Source organism: Vulpes vulpes, chromosome 5 (assembly GCF_048418805.1).
Source record: "Vulpes vulpes isolate BD-2025 chromosome 5, VulVul3, whole genome shotgun sequence".
Lineage (NCBI taxonomy): Eukaryota > Metazoa > Chordata > Mammalia > Carnivora > Canidae > Vulpes > Vulpes vulpes.
Window position 1 is genome coordinate 93,431,620 of NC_132784.1, and position 19,166 is coordinate 93,450,785.

General features: G+C 43.7%; 1 protein-coding gene across 2 annotated transcripts; it reads right to left on the bottom strand.

The window, feature by feature from the left end:
• Positions 1-1,302: 1,302 nt before the first annotated feature.
• RAB29 (RAB29, member RAS oncogene family) lies at positions 1,303-8,568 on the bottom strand. Of its 2 annotated transcripts, none has more exons than XM_025991381.2 (6): positions 8,476-8,568; positions 7,901-8,163; positions 5,459-5,530; positions 4,403-4,584; positions 3,538-3,659; positions 1,303-3,220 (listed from the first exon to the last, which is right to left on the bottom strand). In XM_025991381.2, exons 1-6 carry the CDS (start codon positions 8,517-8,519, stop codon positions 3,109-3,111), a joined length of 795 nt encoding a protein of 264 aa, XP_025847166.2. In that variant the 5' UTR covers positions 8,520-8,568; the 3' UTR covers positions 1,303-3,108. The 2 variants fall into 2 exon arrangements, with proteins under 2 accessions (XP_025847166.2, XP_072615545.1); XM_072759444.1 differs by having other exon boundaries at positions 7,901-8,158; positions 8,476-8,565.
• Positions 8,569-19,166: the final 10,598 nt, after the last annotated feature.

Consider the following 19,166-nt stretch of genomic DNA (forward strand, 5'->3'; position numbering starts at 1 on the left):
TTGGTAGTAATTCTGGCTCAGTAGTAGTAACGAAAGAGCAAACCATCACTTACTGCAGAGGGGCCTTACTTAACCTGTGGTCTCTTTTTCTCTGCTTGTTTGATCACTCAGCTCTTCTGTTCAAACTCCAAAGCCAGGGAAGGGATGCCTGGGGGGTTTAGTCAGTTGAACATCTGACTCTTGATTTCAGCTCAGGTCATGACCTCAGGGTCCTGGGATTGAGCCCCTGCACCAGGCTCTATGCTGGGCAAGGAGTCTGTTTGAGGATTCTTTCTCCCCCTCTCCCTGCCCCCACCTTCCATGCTCTCTCTCAGATAAGTAAATAAATGTTAAAGAAAAAAAAAGTCCAAAGCCAGGGCAATCACAATCACACAGCTCTGCTCTCAGCCCTTCCTCAGGTCTCTTAAAAACACTCTTCAGGAAATGCTTATGTCTTCTTCTTGTCCATAGACCAGCTGAGAGGTTGGAGGGGCATCTTGTCTCAAACATGAAAACTTTTCTAGGCAAGGGCTACAACAATATTCATGTTCCAAACAACTGTACCAGGACATAGCATCCAAATGATAGGATACAATTATTTTTAGTATATTTCTAATCATGTAACTATTTCCCCCTTTTTAAAAAATCTTCAATTGTTTTCCTTTTTCTTTATGGATAGGGACACAAAGAGAAATTAGTTATATTTCAATTTCTTCTTTAATTAGTTTTAGTCCTATAATGCTCACCACTTGAGAGAAAATTCAGAACGGGGCAGCCCGGGTGGCTCAGCGGTTTAGCGCCGCCTTCAGCCCAGGGCATGATCCTGTAGTCCTGGGATCGAGTCCCACGTTAGATTGCCAGGATAGAGCCTGTTTCTCCCTCTGCCTGTGTCTCTGCCTCTCTCTCTTGTCTCTCATGAATGAATGAATGAATGAATAAATAAATAAATAAATCTTAAAAAAAAAAATTCAGAACGGCCAGCCTTCAGCAATACTTGAAAAGGCAGGTAAATCCTGAGTCAGCACACAGGAAAAGAAAGCATATTCAATTTTTCACAACAGTCACATTTCCAAGCAGTATTTGGAATGTCGTATCAAGTACTGACTATTAGGCAATTGATACTAGTAAATTAATAGATAGAATAACATTTACCTTCATTTTTAAAGAAGGCATTTAAAAAATACAGTCTCCATTTCCATAATACTCTTGGATTATCTGTATAAAATTGCATTTTAGCAAACTCACATTAAAAGCCAATAACTTCATGAATAAAATCTTTTTTTTAATAAAATCTTTATAAAAAAAGCCAATTACTACCATGAGTATGAGACTTATTTTGCCTTTATTTGTGACTTTGAAGAGGTTTAAACCAGTAAATAAAAATCAATTTTCTTTTCACATAGAGGGAATTTGCTATCCCACTCTTATCTTCAGAACCATTGTAATAAAAACCTATTTGAAAAGAGTAATACAAAAGAGAACTTCAAGGTCTTAAAAGATTGTGCAAATGTTAATAACTGATATTAAAAACAGACCAGCCAACCAACAACTGATGGCCTGGCTCTCATTCTCTTTCTGATATTTGGCCTGTGATCATTCTCTTAGGATAGTAGTTTCCAAAGTCAGAATCTCCGGAAGAGCAAACAGAGCATAAGGAAGCCCGGGATCATGTACACAGGGAATGCCTGGGTCTCTGCATCATTACCAAATTCTCTAGCAATGCTTTCTAAATCAGGTTAGTCAAATTACCTGGGTAGCTTTGAAAAACAACAACAACACATTCTCATGCTACACCCCTGGAAATTTTGATTCATAGGTTTGTGTTTGGGACCCAGAAATCTTAAAGTGTAAACATTTTATTTAAAAAAAATTTTAACAAACTTCCCAGGTGGTTTTCATAAATCAGATTTGGGAACCACTGACTTAGGGCACTTATTTAAGTAAGTATCTTTCAAAGAACACTAGGTCTCTGAGTTCACAAACACTATTCATAACTTAGGGTTGGTTAAAAATCACCATCCTGTGAGAATTTAACAAATGAAGCTGTCTAGAAGTGATTTAATACTAAAAACCCTACCCAATTCAGCACTTAAATTACTTAATGATTTTCTGTTTACTCTCCCCATTCACACAAAGGTCTGTACATAAAATTTGGTTCCTATGGCTGTTAAGTACTAGGTACCCAAAGTGCTCAGGAGCAAGTTGCCCCACAGGATTTTGTTCTGTTAACCTTTTCCTCTTCCATTCAGACTCCCAGAGCTGCACGGAACAGACCTATTTCAGGGCATCACAGCCACCTGATGTCACGAGCACCACTATGCGTCAAGACATCAACCCAGAAACCTCACAAACCCTGCTCCCACCCCACCGGTAGGGAGATACTAGAAAACCCTAATAGGACAATTTTTTCTTTGGGGAAAGAAATGCTCTTAACACACACAACAGGTAGTTTAAAAGCTTGACTATTCTTGAGACAAAAGAAAGCCAAAAGAAAGCTTCTGACTTCAGAAGCTTCAAAAAGACAGTGGTTTCTGGGTTACCTCCTGTGACCCAAAACCCAGGGATATCCAGCCCTACTCCTTGTGCATCTCCGAATCAGAGGTTTATTTATTTTTTTTATTTTTATTTTTTTTCGAATCAGAGGTTTAAACTTCAAAGTCCAAGACAGAAAGAATCTGAAAGCAATAACCTATGATGAATTTGGCAGATGCCCTTTGCTCTCATTTTCCTCCAATCTGAACTCAGATCAGAGGGAGATATCCACAAACATCAAATGGAAAAAAAAGAAAAAACACAAAAATAGGTAGGAATTATGTTCCGTAAAACACAGGTACTGATTTCTAATGCTTCCCACAAAATCCCAAATCACAAAATGAGGGATCAGGTGATCTTTCTTACAAGAAGGTACTAACTGAGCCACAGGTGCCGGCAGCCAAGTAGGAGCTCACTTGTGAGAGCTGCAGAAATGCACACACATCCCAGGTCCTTCCTTAGTAATGATGGGTCCTCCTTACTGGACAGCTGGAAGGAGGCAGTTCACATGTACTTAGTAAGATTGCTGGGTGGGCAACTGAAGGGAAGAGATGAAAAGACCTCCTAAAAGTGGGAGGGAATACCAGCCAGATACTATTAGCAGCAGGCCCAGTTGGAGGAGGGCTTGGTCTGTAGATTGATATAGTCCCCTTGGGTGGACAAAGACATATCTTCTCTGGAATTGCTCATCATCTTTTCAATGAGGACTCTAAAAAACAAACAAACAAACAAACAAACAAACAAACAAATGCCTGATAAACTGGATGGAACAAAAGGAGAAAGGGCAGACTGTCTTCACCAGATGGCATTCAGTTAAGCCATGAGGTTTAAATGCCCCTTCGTCCCGTTATCTCAGGAGAAAGGATGGCATCCCTGACCTTCAGAAGCTGGCATTCCAGTGGCTTGGTCTGTTCTGGTTTGCTCAGAAACAAGAAAAGAAGGTCCAAGGTGGATTTGGTGGGGAGCAGTGGCAGCAGAAGATGGGTAAACTGTGTGCCTAACCCCAGAACAATATGCGTGACTCACCTCATGGCCTCATTAATATTTTTGTTCTCCTTGACTGATGTTTCTGTCCAACCTGTGAAACCATTCTCTTTACTAAACCGGTCAACTTGGTCTCTGCTTACTGCCCAAGGGGACAAGTCACACTGGCAAAGAGAGTACATAGAAAGCAACACCATGAACTTCTTGAGAATAGGAACACAACTACTCAGATACTTGTGGATTTAAAACCTTTCCACTGGGGGCACCGGGAGGGGTGGGGAGGGGGGGCGGTGCTCAGTCCCTTAAGTGTCTGCCTTCAGTTCAGGTCATGCTCTCCCAGTCCTGGGATGGAGCCCTGCATGAGGCTTCCTGCTCAGCAGGGAGTCTGCTTCTCTCTCTCTCTCTTTCTCTGCCCCTCCCCACTGGGCATTCTCTCTCTCTAAAATAAATAAAATTTTTAAAAAATAAAAATTAGGGGCAGCCTGGGTGGCTCAGCAGTTTAGCGCTGCCTTCAGTCCAGGGCCTGATCCTGGAGACCCAGGATAGAGTCCCACATCGGGCTCCCTGCATGGGGCCTGCTTCTCCCTCTTCCTGTGTCTCTGCCTCTCTCTCTCTCTGTGTCTTTCATGAATAAATAAAAATAAAAATAAATAAAAATAAAAATTAAAAATAAAAATTAAAACAAGAAAAAACCCCTTTCTACCAATGGCTAAGAACACCAGCATCTAAAATCTGGCCAACCTTCTTCACAAAAGAAGTCCTAGCATCCCTTGAAAGAAGGCAGAGATGATTCTGCCAACCTCAGAAGGGGACATGGAGGCCCAGAATCAGAGAGCATTTTAGATATATGCTTGCTCTCTGATCCCAAAGAGAGGCCAGGGGCCATTTTCCTAGACTGACCACATACTTTGTTGGCCAAGAGCAGGCAGGGCACAGGCTCTCCATTAGGCAGTGTGAGCTTGCTGTCCAAGTCCTGTTTCCATCTCTGGCTATTGCTGAAGGTTGTGGCGTTGGTAACATCAAACATAATAACGCAGGCCGAGGCATCCCGATAGTACAGTCGTGTCATGGAGGTGAAGCGCTCTTGCCCTGGGAAGAGAGGAAGGAGCCCTTGAGAAGGTGATACCGAGAACCAGCCTCAGAACCGCCTCCAACACCCTGCCCTTTCTATCTTTGTTGTGGGGGAGGACAGTATGCACTGTGGCTGAGTCCAGATTTTGCACCCAGACCACCTAAGTCCAAGTCCCTGCTCTGTCATTTATTATCTCTATGACTTTGGGCTGGTGAGGCTTCCAGTGCTTCAGACTTCTTATCTATAGGGTGAGAATAAAAGCCATAGCTCTTTTCACAAGGTTGTGATGAGGATTAACGAGTCACTGAATCTCATATGCTCAGGAAAGTATTTGGCACGTAGTAAAAGTCATCTATTATTGTCTCTATTTTCTGGGGATCTTGTTTTTCCCTAAGATCCACTAAAATGCTGGAAAAAAGCACCCTCCCTCTGCTGTGAGAGCACTCATCTATGGTTTCCACAATCTACTACCTTGCCAGCCACTCCACCCACAGAGAAACAGCCCTAAATTCATCCAGAGCAAAGCATCTACAGACACTATCAACACATACTCTACATCCCAGCTTATGTATCCTCCAAACAACTCAATCATTCCAGCTCCAGAAACAAACCTGGTTTGGGGGCTTCTGGGTGGCTCAGTCAGCTAAGTGTCTGCCTTGGGTTCAGTCCTGGGGTCATGATCCCAGGACTGAGCCCCCACTGGGTAAGGAGCCCAGTGGGGAGTCGGCCTCTCTCTGCCCCTCTGCCCTTCTCCCCACTCCTACTCTCTTTCTCTCTCAAATAAATACACAAAATCTTAAAACAAAACAAAACCTTCTGGTTTTGCTACCCCACTTTTTCTGATCAAATCAAAATTTCTCCCCTTGTTCCTATCCCATCTTCTCAGCCTACCTGCAATATCCCACAGCTGGAGCCGCACCATCTCTGAGTCAGACCACTGGAGAACCTTCAGAGCAAAATCCACTGAAAATACATATACAATTGAATAAAATTTACCTTTAAAAATAAATCCATGAATAAGTTCAGATCAAATATGCAGTTATAACCCTAGAGACACATAACTCTAATCCTACGTATCTATTTATTTTTAAGCTCTCAGTGGGCCGAGATGAGCCCCCGCATACACATTAAGTGTGGAATAGACAATTCTTTTTTAAACATTTAAAATTTTATCAGCTTTATTATTATTTTTTTAAGTGTACTCTACCCCCAACGTGGAGCTCGAAGGCACCACCCCAAGATCAAGAACCGCATGGTCTTCCGAATGGGGCAGCTAGGTGCCCCTGGCACAGACAATTCACAACCACTTCCTGAAGGGGTCTTCAGCTTTTGATCTCTCCACACACTAATTTATTTGATACTACTTATCTTTAAGGCTGGGGATAGGAGGGTGGGAGCAATTAGGAAAACAACTCTTTATCTCAGGTTAAACAGTTTCTGGAAGGTCTAGGGGGGTTCCTTTCTTGATGAAGGGATGATAGGGCAAAAGGGAAATGAGGTAAGTGTGGTGGCTTCTGCATCTTCCACATTCAATTTCACTGTTGGTTTCTATTCCAAATGTATTATGAGAAAAACATGCCCTGATGGAATTCTACTCTCCACAAGGCTGCAGGAATTATTCTGGGTGGGAATAGGGTAAAGTAAATACAGCCAAGGATTCAAGGAAGAAGACATGGCATGGAGGGTGCTTGAGAGTTTTGCTTAAGTTTGTAGATGCAGAGACTCCAGGAGTTAAGTCTGAAAGAATATGCTAGGAGGAAAAAACCTTCTGAGAGGGACAGAAATAGAGTAATTTCCCAGATCTGGAAATACATTTTTCCATATCTGTGACAGAAATGAAAGGAAGGGGTAATTTAGAAAAAACATTGAAAAAAAAATTAGCCAGAGTTAATTATTCTTTATTACAGGAAAACCAGAGCAATTGCTAAAAACTAGTTAGTGAAACACTTTTAAAAACTCAATCCATGAAATAAGAGTCCTCATATTATTTAGGAGTGGGAGGCAGAATAGTAGGGAAATAGTCTTAGAAATTTCAAACCCTAAATGTTGCTGGATATTCTCAAGGAGGATGTTTTCATTGTTAATGCTTGTTTTGGTTTTTCTTTTTTTTAAAGATTTATTTATTCCTGAGAGACATAGAGAGAGGTGGAGACATAGGAAGAGGGAGGAGAAGCTGGCTTCATGTAGAGAACCTGACTCAGCCTCGATTCTGGGACTCCAGGATCACACCCTGAGCCAAAGCAGATGCTCAACTGCTGAGCCACCCAAGCTTCCCTGTTAATGCTGTTATTTTTTTTTTTTAATTCCATAACGAACACCAGCACCCATCTTCAATATTTACAGTAATGCAGGGCTTTTTTCCTTAAAAAAAGTTCTCTTCGGGATGTCTGGGTAGCTCAGTGGTTAGTGTCTGCCTTTGGTTCAGGTCGTGATCCCAGGATCCTGAGATGGAGTTCTGCATGGGGCTCCTGCAGGTAGCCTGCTTCTCCCTCTGCCTGTGTCTCTGCTTCTCTCTGTGTGTCTCTCATGAATAAATAAATAAAATCTTTTTTTTTTTTTTAAGTTCTCTTCGTGTTTATTACCTCTCCCCTTTCATCAGTTCTTCCCAGCCAAAGCCTTCTACTTAACAAAAGGATCCCTACCTTTGGGGGGGGGGGGGGTAAAAAAAGTTGAGCCCAAGGCCATCCCTAGGAAGAAATGAAGGAACTCCTTGGTGCTTCCTTCCTTTTTCCCCCCTCCCCAGCTTGAGAGAAAAGGGGGGTGGGATGATAGATCTGATTCCCTGAATAATTTCTAGCTTGCGTTTATTCAAGCAATCCGTGGACAAAAATGCAGCTCATCAGCCTTGGTGAGCATCAGACTGTGTGGCTCCGGGGCTCTCCCACTCAGGTAACCCCAAAACAAAGGTGGGGTCCTTAGAGCCAGACGAAACCCCTTTCTCTTCCTTCACCGGCTACCAGGAACCCCAGCCGGCACCTAACCAGGCCTCCCCGGTGGGTTCTGGGCTGGCCGCAGAGATTTTCCGGCGGCCGCTGGGGCAGGTTGCAGGAGGAGACCCGAGTTCGCGTTTCCCCCGAGAAAAACAACAATCGCGCACTTTCTCAGCCCCCTTCCTCGCTCCTCGTCTTCACACCTTCGCCCAGTCTCCCTCCAGGCGGCCGGCTCCGGCTGGGCGAGCCGCCCGGGGACACCCGCGAGAATCGCGCACATCACACACTCGGCAGCACTCCCTGCAAGACCCCGGGCCCCCGCGTCCGACCGGGAGCGACCCGAGGGCGCGGAGCCCCCGGCTGCCCCCTGCCGGGGTCCCCCGCCCCAGCGGCGACGTCTCACCTCCCACCGTGGATTTGTAGTGTTTGCTGAAGCTGTCCTGGGAGTACCGCTGCACCAGCGACGTCTTGCCCACCGCGGCGTCCCCCACCACCAGCACTTTGAACAGGTGATCGCGGCCGCCCATGGCTGGCGGGCTGGACTCGCGGGGGAGGCGGCGAGAGGGCGGGGGCGGGGGCGGGGGCCCGCCTGTTTTAACCTCTTCGGCTCCGGGCCCCCTACAAACTGAAGTCGGGCATTGCAGCCCACCGCCGGCTGGGGCTGCTCTGACGGGAAAGCAGAAAGGGAAACTGTGCTTTTAACCTCTACGCGCTTCCTCCCGCGCGCGGCCGCAGCCAGGGTGGGGCGCCCGGCGCGAGCTCCGAGCCCCTGGGCTCCTTGCACCTTCTCCCGCCCCGCCCCCCGCCCCCCTGCTGCCGAGAAGCGGGACCAGACGCGGCGGTGCCTCGCCCACTGGGACTTCCCCGGAGCGGCGGCAGCGGGACGCTGAACCCCGGGCCAGCTCATTTCACAGGGGTCAGATGATGGGGGCCTTGCCCGCCCGGCACAAACCACACTCAGGAGAAAGAGCGGCTCACACTCGGACTCCCGGGCTGCGCGGCCCCGGTTCCTCCGCACGCATCACGTGCGGAGCGGCTTGGTGCACTACATTTCCTAGCTTACCCCGCGGCGAAGAGACCTGGCGGAGCGCAGAAACTCGCCCGCGAGGCCTCCTGGGAAATGTAGTTTATGCACGCTTTTTAAAAAGTCTACGCGAAGTTTCAAGGCTTTCAAACTCCTTCAGCGGTTCTGAATCTTAAAGTAATTCTGAAATAGAAAGATCTTTCGGAGGCTATTTGTTCCACGCGAGTTCACCTGCCGAAATCCTTTCCCAGGTAGATGTCTCACTATCTTTAAAGGTTTTAGGAAACTAAGATTAAAAATTATTCCATAGATTATAAATTATTTTACTAGTGGAAGCTCAGGCCTCATCCTTCATGCTCCAGGCGAAGCTCATTTGCTATTTCTTCATTAGATAGACAAACCCGGGATCTTATGAATATGACAGCTAGCTCTTTTATTTGCCATATGGCCCAGTATCAGTCGGGTTCAGGAACACTTGATCAAGAGACTGACCCTTAGAAAAACTCATGCCATTAAATGTCAATTATTATCATTTGATAACTGGCCACAGCAGTAAACGTGGAAAACAGTAGATAGTTCCTCATTCTCACTTCCACAGTTCCCAGTCTATTATTTGAGCTGGAAGTCAACTGGAATAACTGGGAGTCTTCCTTCATCTTTTGCTGCTGTTGCTCATAAGTAATCATTAAACTACAGTTTTGCAATGACTTAAATTTTTCAGCCTACAACTTTTCTGACCTGTCCCATCTTTAAAGGGTCAAGGGGACATGAGTTCCATGGCAAGCAAAATGGCTCCATTTTCTGGGCTTTTGCCAGGAATAGAAGAGAAAACAGCAAGGCCATGGGAAACATAGCTCAGCCAGGTCTCTTGATAGAGAGGCTATAACATATCCTGCGAGGAAAGAACATCAGCATGGTTTCTAAGGTATATAGCCCAAAATGTTTGTTACCCAGGTATGGGAGGTCAGGCTGGCTACCTGTCGTCCCAAATGTCTGAGAATCCTTTCCAGTGGTCTCTTCTCAGTTCCCATTGGCTTTGACATAGTTGACTACTCCTTGACATTTATTTCTTGCATGGCTTTCTTGTTCATCCTCCTATCTCTGATGATAATCACCTTTTTCTTTTATGGTATCTTTCCATCTCATCGCCCCCAAAAGGGGCTATTTTTTAAGGCTTGATTCTTGATCCCTGAGCCGATCATTCTTTAAATTCTTTTTTTTTTCTTAAGATTTATTTATTTATTTGAGAGAGAGAGGAAGAGCTCATGAGCTCGCACACCAGTGGGAGGGACTGGGGACAAGGGAGAGAGAATCTCACGGAGACTCTGGGCTGAGCATGGGGCCCAATATGGGACTTGACCTCACGACCCTGAGATCAGGACCTGAGCTGAAATCAAGAGTTGGACACTCAACCAACTGAGCCACCCAGGTGCCCCTCATTCTTCAACCTCTTTAGTGAATTGCCCTTGGCTTCATATATCTCTTAGTCTTGACTTTATTGTATTTTTACCACCAATCAATTATGTTCAACTGCCATGAAGGTGCTTCCACTTGGAGGTCCTTTCACAGCTTCCCTCTTACTGCATCATCACAGAAACAGCTCCTTTTCTCAGGTTCCCTATTTTTGTCACTAGTCTCATTGTTTCTTCCTTCCACTCAGGCTTTGAACCTTGAGATTTAAAAACTTTTTATTTTACTGTGGCAGGAACGTAAGGCCTACTCTCTTTTTTAAAAAAGATTTTATTTTTTGAGAGAGAGAGCAAGCTCATGAGTTGGGGGAGGGGAAGAGGGAGAGGGAGGAACAGATTCCCAGTTGAGCAGGGAGTCCAACATGGGGTTTGGTTTCAGGACCCCAAGATCATAGGCAGATTCTTAACCAACTGAGCTACTCGGGCCCTCCCCAAGATCTACTCTCTTAACAAATTTTTAAATGTGTAATGCAATACAAAAAGTACAAATGTTTAAGTGTGCAGTAGAGGTACCATGTTGTATAGCAGATCTCTAGTAGAACTTCCTCATTCATCCTGTGTAACTGAAACTTAGGCCCATTGATTAGTAACTCCCAATTCCTTCCTCCCCCCATTTTTTGGCAACCATTATTCTACTCTTTGATTCTATAAATTTGTCTATTTTATTTTTATTTTTTTAAAGATGTATTTATCTATAAAGAGAGCATGAGTGCATGTGCACATACACAGGGTGGTGGTTGGGCAGAGGGAGAGAGAGAATCCCCAAGCAGACTCCCTGCTGAGCTCTCTGAGACCTACTGGGGCCTCCATCCCACGACCTGAGATCATGACCTAAAACCAAGAGTCAGATGCCCAGGTGCTCCTAAATTTGTCTATTTTAGATGTCATATAAATGGAATCAATGCAGTAGTTGTCTTTCTGTGATTTGGTCATTTCACTAAGCATAATGTTCTTTTTTATTTTATTTTATTTTATTTTATTTTATTTATTTATTCATGAGAGACACAGAGGCAGAGACACAGGCAGAGGCAAAAGCAGGCTCCATGCAGGGAGCCTGATGCAGGACTCGATTCCGGGTCTCAGGATCAGGCCCTGGACCGAAGGCGGCACTAAGCCACTGAGCCACCCGGGGCTGCCCTAGCATAATGTTCTTAGGTTCATTCAATGTGATTGCTTACTGCAAATTTTCCATTTTTATAAAAGACTAAATGCATAAACCACGTTTCTTCATCTGTCTGTTGGTGGACATTTAGTTTGCTTCCATATCTTGGTTATTTGTGAATAGAGGTGTAATGAGCATGGGAGTGCTGATACCTCTTCAAGATCCTGATTTCAGTTCTTTTGCATAAATACTCAGAAGTGGGATTGCTGGATCATAGGATAGTTCTATTTTTAGTTTTTTGAGGAACTTCCATACTATTTTCTAGAGTGGCTGCATCATTTTGCATTTCTACTAACAGTGTGCAAAGGTTCCGCTTTCTCCACATCCAACAGTTGTCTTTTTTCTTTTCTTTTCTTTTCTTTTTTGGATAATAGCCATCTTGACAGGTGTGAAATGATATTACATTGTGGTTTTGATTTGTATTTTCCTGATGGTGAGTGACATTGAACATTCTTGTGTACCTATTGACCATTAAATCCTTAGCCAATGTTTAAATCACATTATTAGTGTTATTTTTGTTTTTTGCTATTGCAGGCCTTGAGCATTATGAACACTTCCTTTTACACACATCACTTTACGGCCCCTTCCTTTTAAAAAAGTCAGTCACCACATTTTCTGATTCTTTTTTCAAAAATATTTCTTCACCCACACTTTCTGCTTCATATTCAATGTTCCTTTCGTGGTTTAGGCTTTCATTATCTCACAACTGGATCATCTTCAATAACCTGCTTATTGGTCTCCCTGATTTGAGTTTCTTTTATCTTCAATTCATCCTACATGCTGGCCAGGGTGATTTCCTTAAAACATCATTGTTTGTTCCTTCAACTGTCTAGCAACTATCCAAACACTTGGCAACCTCCCTGAGCTAGTATCCAAAATCCTCTGTGCACTGGCCCTACCCTCCCTAACCACCTTCATCTCATCTGATCTCAAATGAGAATTTCCCCCTTCAATAAGATCAGGTGACTTACACTCTTTAAAAGCCCTATTTCTTTTTTTTTTTTTTAAGATTTTAAAAATTTATTTATTCATGATAGACATAGAGAGAGAGAGGCAGAGACACAGGCAGAGGGAGAAGCAGGCTCCATGCCCATAGCCCGACGTGGGACTCGATCCCGGGACTCCACGATCAGGTCCTGGGCCAAAGGCAGGCGCCAAACCGCTGAGCCACCCAGGGATCCCCAAAAGCCCTATTTCATTTCTGACTTTGCACCTTTTCCCTGGGGTATCTTACCTCTCAGAGGTAAGAAACCTCTTCAGGTTTCTCTTCACATACCTAACTCTTCCCTCACTTCAAGTTCTCAAACTTCTGTGTGTGTAAGAATCACCTGGGGCACCTGTTCAATATGGACATTCTGATCCAGGGGAATCTGTCTTTTTATTTAGTACTAACGTGATTCCTAGATCAGATTCCACTTTGAGAAATGCTGTTAAGGCCTGACTTAAGTGTCAACTCATTCGTGAACATTTTTTTTTATTACTGCAGCCCTTATGCATCTCCTGTAGCATTTACAATCAGCCTGACCTGTAGACACTTACATATGTGACCGATTTATAATTATCCAACTTATAAGCAACCAGCGTGTTGCCAAGAAAACAAGGACTTCAAATTCAAAATTTTGGTTTTGGGGCCTGTTGTCTGTGAGAGGAACTCCTCAAAGTTTCCCAAATCAGAAGTGTGAGGAGTGTGGGGCGCCTCGGTGGCTCAAGCAGTTAAGCGTCAGACTCTTGATTTCTGCTCGGGTCATGATTGCAGGGTTGTGAGATTGGGCCCTGTGTTGGGCTCCACACTGGGCAAGGAACATGCTTAAGATTCTCTCTCCTCCCCATCCACCCTCTCTTTCCTATTGAAAACAAAACAAAACAGGTGTGAGAAGCCAAGATTTAAGAGGCAAGATTAGCAAGTTCCTGGTATCCCCCAAATTACAGAGTTTCTGTCAAAGAAGCATCACTTCCTTTGTTGGGGGTGGGGTGTATTTCTTCGACAGTAAGTTGCAGTTTCCCAGAGAGGTGGTTATAACTAAGAGGGAGGGAAAGCATATTCGGAGAGCCATGCAACTGATTTGCATAGACGTATTTGGAACGCAGGATTTTGGAAGCTGGGGAAAGTGATAAGCCTTGCTTTGTTACTATCACACTTCCTATGGCTGTGTGCCTCTCTCCTCTTTACTTTTTACTTCTCACTTTTTATTTTGAAAATGTTCAAATGCATAGAAGCGTTAAAAGAGGAATACAGTGCATACCAGTAAGTCCTGCAACTGGGTTTCCATTACCAACGTTGTGTCAGATCTGCTCTCTTTGTGTGTATTGAACCATTTGGAAGTAAGTAGTACACACTTCATCCCTAAGGACTTCAGCACGCAGCTCCTAATAATGAGATTTTCTTACAAAACCAAAATACTGTGGTCACACCTAAGAAAATTCACCTTAACTCAATACATTTACATTTATCTGTGGCCGTTGAAATATTTTTTCCTCATTTTTTCCTGCCTGTGATCTAGAGTGCAAAGTTCATGTGTTGTGTTTGGCTGTTTTATTTCTTTCATCCTTTTTTTTTTTTTTTTTTTTTTTTAATGTAGAACTATGCTGTGTCCATTATAGGACCCAGTAGCCTTGTGTGGCTATTTACATTTTAATTAATTAAAATTAAATAAATTTAAAAATCAGCTCATCAGTCATATTGGCCACATTTCAAGGTGCTGAGTTGACACAGATGGCCAGGGAACAGCCCAGCTGTGACGTCCACCATCACAGACAGTTCTGTCAACAGCATCAGTCGGTAATCTTTTTTTGCTTTTCATAACATTGACTTTCTTTTTAAAGAGTCTGGGTCATTGTCTTATAGACAGTCGCACAATATGGGTTATCTGTTTTTTCAAGGTGAGATTCTGGAAAAACATTTTTTTGGCAAGAACCCTACAGAGAGGATGTATTCCATCACTAATTGCAGGGGCCTGCTGGTGACACCTACAGTATGATTCAATAACTGCTTATGAAAGAGGTGACCCAACACCAGGCAATTGCCTAAGGATCGAAGAGAAAAGGGTTTATATGGTCTCCAGAGCATCTACCACTATGCCAGGATCAAGAGGAAAAAAAATTCAGCTTTGTGACCTGAAACACAGACCGAAGTGACGCAGCAAAGCGGCCCAGCAACACAGAAGGAGGAGAGGGACTGACCCAGGGAAGGGTGAGGCCATGGGGCTCTGGCTGTCCCTCCGCCGCAGACTCCATGCTTATTTAAATAATCCTAACTTCTGGGGCAGCCCATCCTTGATTTCGGCTCAGGTCCTGATCTCTCCTGGTCCTTGGATGGAGCCCGGAGTAGGGCTCCATGCTCAGCGGGGAGTCGGCTTGAAGATTCTTTCCCTCTCTCTCCCTCTGGCCCTTCCCCTGCTCCTGCATGAGTGCTCTCTCAAATAAATAAATAAATCTTATAAATAAACAATCATCACTTTTTGGTGATTGCTTTGGGCACAGGAAGCAGCTTGGTGAGATGTCTGTGACCCAGCTAAGCATTCAGCCAGAAGGCTTCACACCAGGGCCCCCTAGGGAACCCTCTAGAGAGAGGCTGGCAGGCTCCAAGAGTGATGTGCTGCTTACTTCTCTGCAGGCTTGTGCTCCAAGTCTAGGGTGAACTTTGCATCTGGAAGAATCTAGGGACACATCACACTCTAGTTTTTACAGTTTCATTGCCATGTTTTTCTCCTTGGAAGGGTCCTCTCCCCTCCACTCCAAATAAGGACCAGAAAAGGGCAGAAGCTAGACAGGGAAATTTTGATTTAAAGAGCTGAGTGCGTGGTCCCAACTGTCCACGTGGCTCTGCGGAAGTCGAATCTGTACAATGAAAGGGTTCCCTTCCAACACAGAAGATTCAGTTCTAATTTTTTATGTCCTTTTAACTCTATGAGAGGGGAGGAAGGCAGAGATCATCGTACCTAAAGGCTGTCCACCAACAACCCCTTGCCCCTCCACCAAGACTTGGCATACCCTTGTCTCCCTAGCTCCCTCAGAGTTAACCTCTAATGAGAACATTCATGAAAAGCCCGCAGACAGGAGACTGGCTGAAGGTATACACACATCTAAAGAAGGAAGGTGTCGATCTGCAGGGGAGCTGGTCAGCCTCAAAGGTAGAGAGAGAGGACACCTCAGGTGTCTCTGGGCTCTATCTGGTAGACACCAGAGTCAAGGGAATATCTATCTGGCTGTTTGTCAGATATCCCTATTGTGGAGACTCATGCAGCTTGAATAACAAGACCTGGTGTCATTTTATCTTCAGGTAATAAAACTAACTTCATTAGGATGCTAAATTCTCTGGCTACCTTCTGATCACCTGCCTTCCCATGTAGCCTGCTCCAGGGAGCAATTGTGCTGGGTGTGCTGACATGTCCGTTGGATCCAGGGACTGTTTGGTCTGATGCACAGGCCTCCACAAATTTGTGGGTCCAAATTGGCCTCCGTGAGATGATTTCTGGATGGAACTGAGTTTCTGAGCCTCTAAGGATGAAGCCAGGCCCAGGGGCATGGTGTGTTCCTCTAGTGGAGACCAAGCTGTGAAGACAGCTGGTCCTAATATCCATGATAGGTCTGGGTCTGCTAACTTCTTCTTCTTCTTCTTTTTTTAAAAGATTTTATTTATTCATGAGAGACACACAGAGAGAGGCAGGGACATGGGCAGAGGGAGAAGCAGGCTCCCTGCAGGGAGCCCGAAGTGGGACTCAATCCCAGGACCTTGGGATCATGCCCTGAGCCAAAGACAGACCGTCTACCACTGAGCCACCCAGGTGCCCCTAGGGTCTATTAACTTCTTGATTCACTAGTTTCTTTCTATCATCCCAAACTTTGTATTCTGGGTATTTTTCTTCTCATTTTGCTATACCATCCATTCAATCAACATTATATCCTAATAATAAAAGTATCTGTTTATTGAATCTTCTGTGTGCCCAAAAGCCCCACAAAGAAGGCATTACTGTCCTATTCTGTAAATGGGACAATTAGGGGATCAGAGGAGGCTGCTAATGACCACCAGCTCAGAGAAGTGGGATTCAAATCTGTGTCTGTCTACCTTTAAAGCTTATGGTTAATTGTTAAAATAATAACAATTAAGCTACATGATGAGACTAGGGGGACTTCCCAGAAGGAGAGTTTTCTAAGTTTCCTCATTCTGAAAGTGGACACGGGGAATCTTACTTATTGAGGTCAAAGAGTAAGAATCTGCCTTGATTGGAGAAGCATCCTGGCGATTGTACTTGGTTGGAGCAGAATTTCAGTGATGCCCTAGGGTGTCTCAGAGGACTCTGACTGCCATCATTGACTGATACAGGAAGGAGATAACCCAGATACTAAGCAGAGCAAGACATATGGAATGTAGAAGCACGGGTGGGCACACGATGCATTGTTCTGTCCTTCATAGCACGGGAGTTAGCACGGAGAAGGATCAGTGGCTGCGCTCCCAGCTTGGGAGGGGTTCCCCCAAGAGTACCGCAGGCACTGGGGACATTCCTCCACCCAAGCCTTCTTGAACCTAGACAGAAGGACATCTCTGACTTTAGCTTGGCAATCAAGAGATCTTAGTAAATATTTAATATTTGACAGGTCATTTATGCTTTTTTAAAAGATTTTATTTATTTATTTATTTATTTATTTATTTATTTATTTATTTATTTATTTGAAAGATAGAGCGAGTGAGCAATAGGGGGGAGCAACAGAGGGAGCCAGGAGCTGGATGCAGGGCTGGATCCCAGGACTCCAGGATCATGACCTGAACCAAAGACAGACACTTACTGACTGAGCCACCTGGGTGTACCCCATGTCATTCATTCCCTTGAAGGTTTAGTTTCTCTTTCACAGATTTCTTTCTTTCTTTTTCTTGATTTTGTAATTTTTTTAAGATTTAAATTTGAGATAACATATAGTGTAGCATTGGTTTCAGGAGTAGAATTTAGTGATTCATCACTTACATGCAATACCTCGTGCTCATCCCAACAAGTGCCCTCCTTAATGCCCATCACCCATTTAGCCAATTTCCACCCGCTCACCTCCCCAACAGCCACCCTCAGTTTGTTCTCTCTCGTTAAAAGTCTCTTACGGTTTGCCTCCCTCTCTGTTTTTTTTTTTTTTTTTTTTTTTAAGATTTTATTTATTTATTCATGAGAGTCAGAGAGAGAGAGAGAGAGAGAGAGAGAGAGAGAGAGAGAGGCAGAGACAGGCAGAGGGAGAAGCAGGCTCCATGCAGGGAGCCTGATGTGTGACTTGATCCTGGGACTCCGGGATCCTGCTCTGGGCCGAAGGCAGGCACTAAACCGCTGAGCCACCCAGGCATCCCTCCCTCTCTGTTTTTATCTTATTTTATTTTTCCTTCCCTTCCCCTAAGTTTCTCTGTTTTGTTTCTTAAATTCCACATATAAGTGAAATCATGTGATACTTGTCTTTCTCTGACGGACTTATTTTGCTTCTTTCCAGATTTCTAACTCCTAAAAACCAAACACTTCACTTCTGAATAATTTTTGAGGTAGTCAACAACTTAGGTAATGTACTTGAAACTCTCACATGTGACAGTCCATGGCAGAGTCAAGGACAGAAAAACATGTGGTTGTTCCAGGCTGACCACAGTCTGGAGCTCCCTTAAAGCCATGTTCTCTATCTACTTGTTCAACATTCCTTTGATAGGGGCTAAGAGAAAATCATTTCTATAATATTCAAAATATGAAATTTTTGCCATGCACCAAATATGACATAACATTTAAACTTATTTGGAATTATTTTAACTTTAAAAACAATCACCAATAGCCAGGCAGCATTAGTCACCCACACTTAACTAAACATGAATATTGCCATAAAGTCTTTTAAATTATGTTTAAAAAATCTTTTCTGGGTGGCCAAACTGTTCTCACTTTTCTGCAATTTCTGTTTTCTTTCAATTTGTATGTTCATTTTTAATTTCCTGAGGTATTCATTTCTTGGGAGCCACATTAAAAGATTTTGTAGCTAGATAATGTAATAAAATACAGTATAGTGCAGTAAACAGCAGTATACTGTCCATTATTCAGTTTCTGGATTTTAGCTGAAGGAGAGCTGATTTCAGGAGACTGTCTGCTGGTGCTGGCAGATCTCAGGGTTGGTGGTGTTGCCTGTAATTATGTTGCAAAGATACCATCAGGGCTAGACTGGCGCCTGGGAGGCATGTTTTTAAATGTCCACTGGAAGATATTATCTATTTCAGTAGACAATTAACATTGTACAGTAAAGTGTCTCATGGGCAAAATTGAGATAACGGGCACCATATTTCTGATCATTTCAGCAATGCTTTTGTGTTCTCTATATAGGGCACCTTGGCCAGATGTTTCACCTGGCTCCAGGCCTAGAGAAAAGGCACTGGGCTGAGAGAAACCTGGGTGTGAATATGTGACCTTGGGCAAGACACCTAACTCCTCTGAGACTCAGTTTCTCTCTTGTAAAATGTGATAACATCGATTTTGCAGTTATTAGAAATGATATTTAAGTTACAAATGAGGCCATTATTTAAAAGTATACTGTATAGTATAAGATACTGTGCATTAAAACATTATACAAATAATAATTAACAAGTGATTATCCTCTTTCTGTTAATCCTTAATAACCTTATTAACATATTGGTCTTTGAAGAGTTAGTCTGAGAGCACAGGCCTGTTATAAAACACTGATTTCGTAAATGTTCTCTCAAAAAAAAAAAGGGTAAATATGTGAAGTGATGGATATGCTCATGGGGGGGATCCTTTCACAACATATACATATATCAAATCATCATGTTCTATTTTAAATATTTTACAAGTTTGTCAATTATATCTCCATAAACCTGAGGGAAAAAAAGCAACTGAGATGACTAATGCTCAGCACTTAGTATATGCTCTGTTAGGCCATCATGCATCCTGCGGGGAAAAGGGGCCCCGGGTGGGTAGGGGTTCCCAGCAGAGGCTTTGGAGTCAGACATGAGGGCTCTGCTGTCCCCCATCTGCCACCTCAGAAACACTGCTTT

Excerpts from the sequence above, each read along its gene's own strand:
- RAB29 (XM_025991381.2), bottom strand. The coding sequence starts at position 8,519 with ATGCGTGCGGAGGAACCGGGGCCGCGCAGCCCGGGAGTCCGAGT. Across the intron at positions 8,164-8,475 it reads CGCAGCCCGGGAGTCCGAGT|AGCAGCCCCAGCCGGCGGTG; the intron begins GTGAGCCGCTCT and ends CTTTCCCGTCAG. Across the intron at positions 5,531-7,900 it reads CTACAAATCCACGGTGGGAG|TGGATTTTGCTCTGAAGGTT; the intron begins GTGAGACGTCGC and ends ATGTATTTTCAG.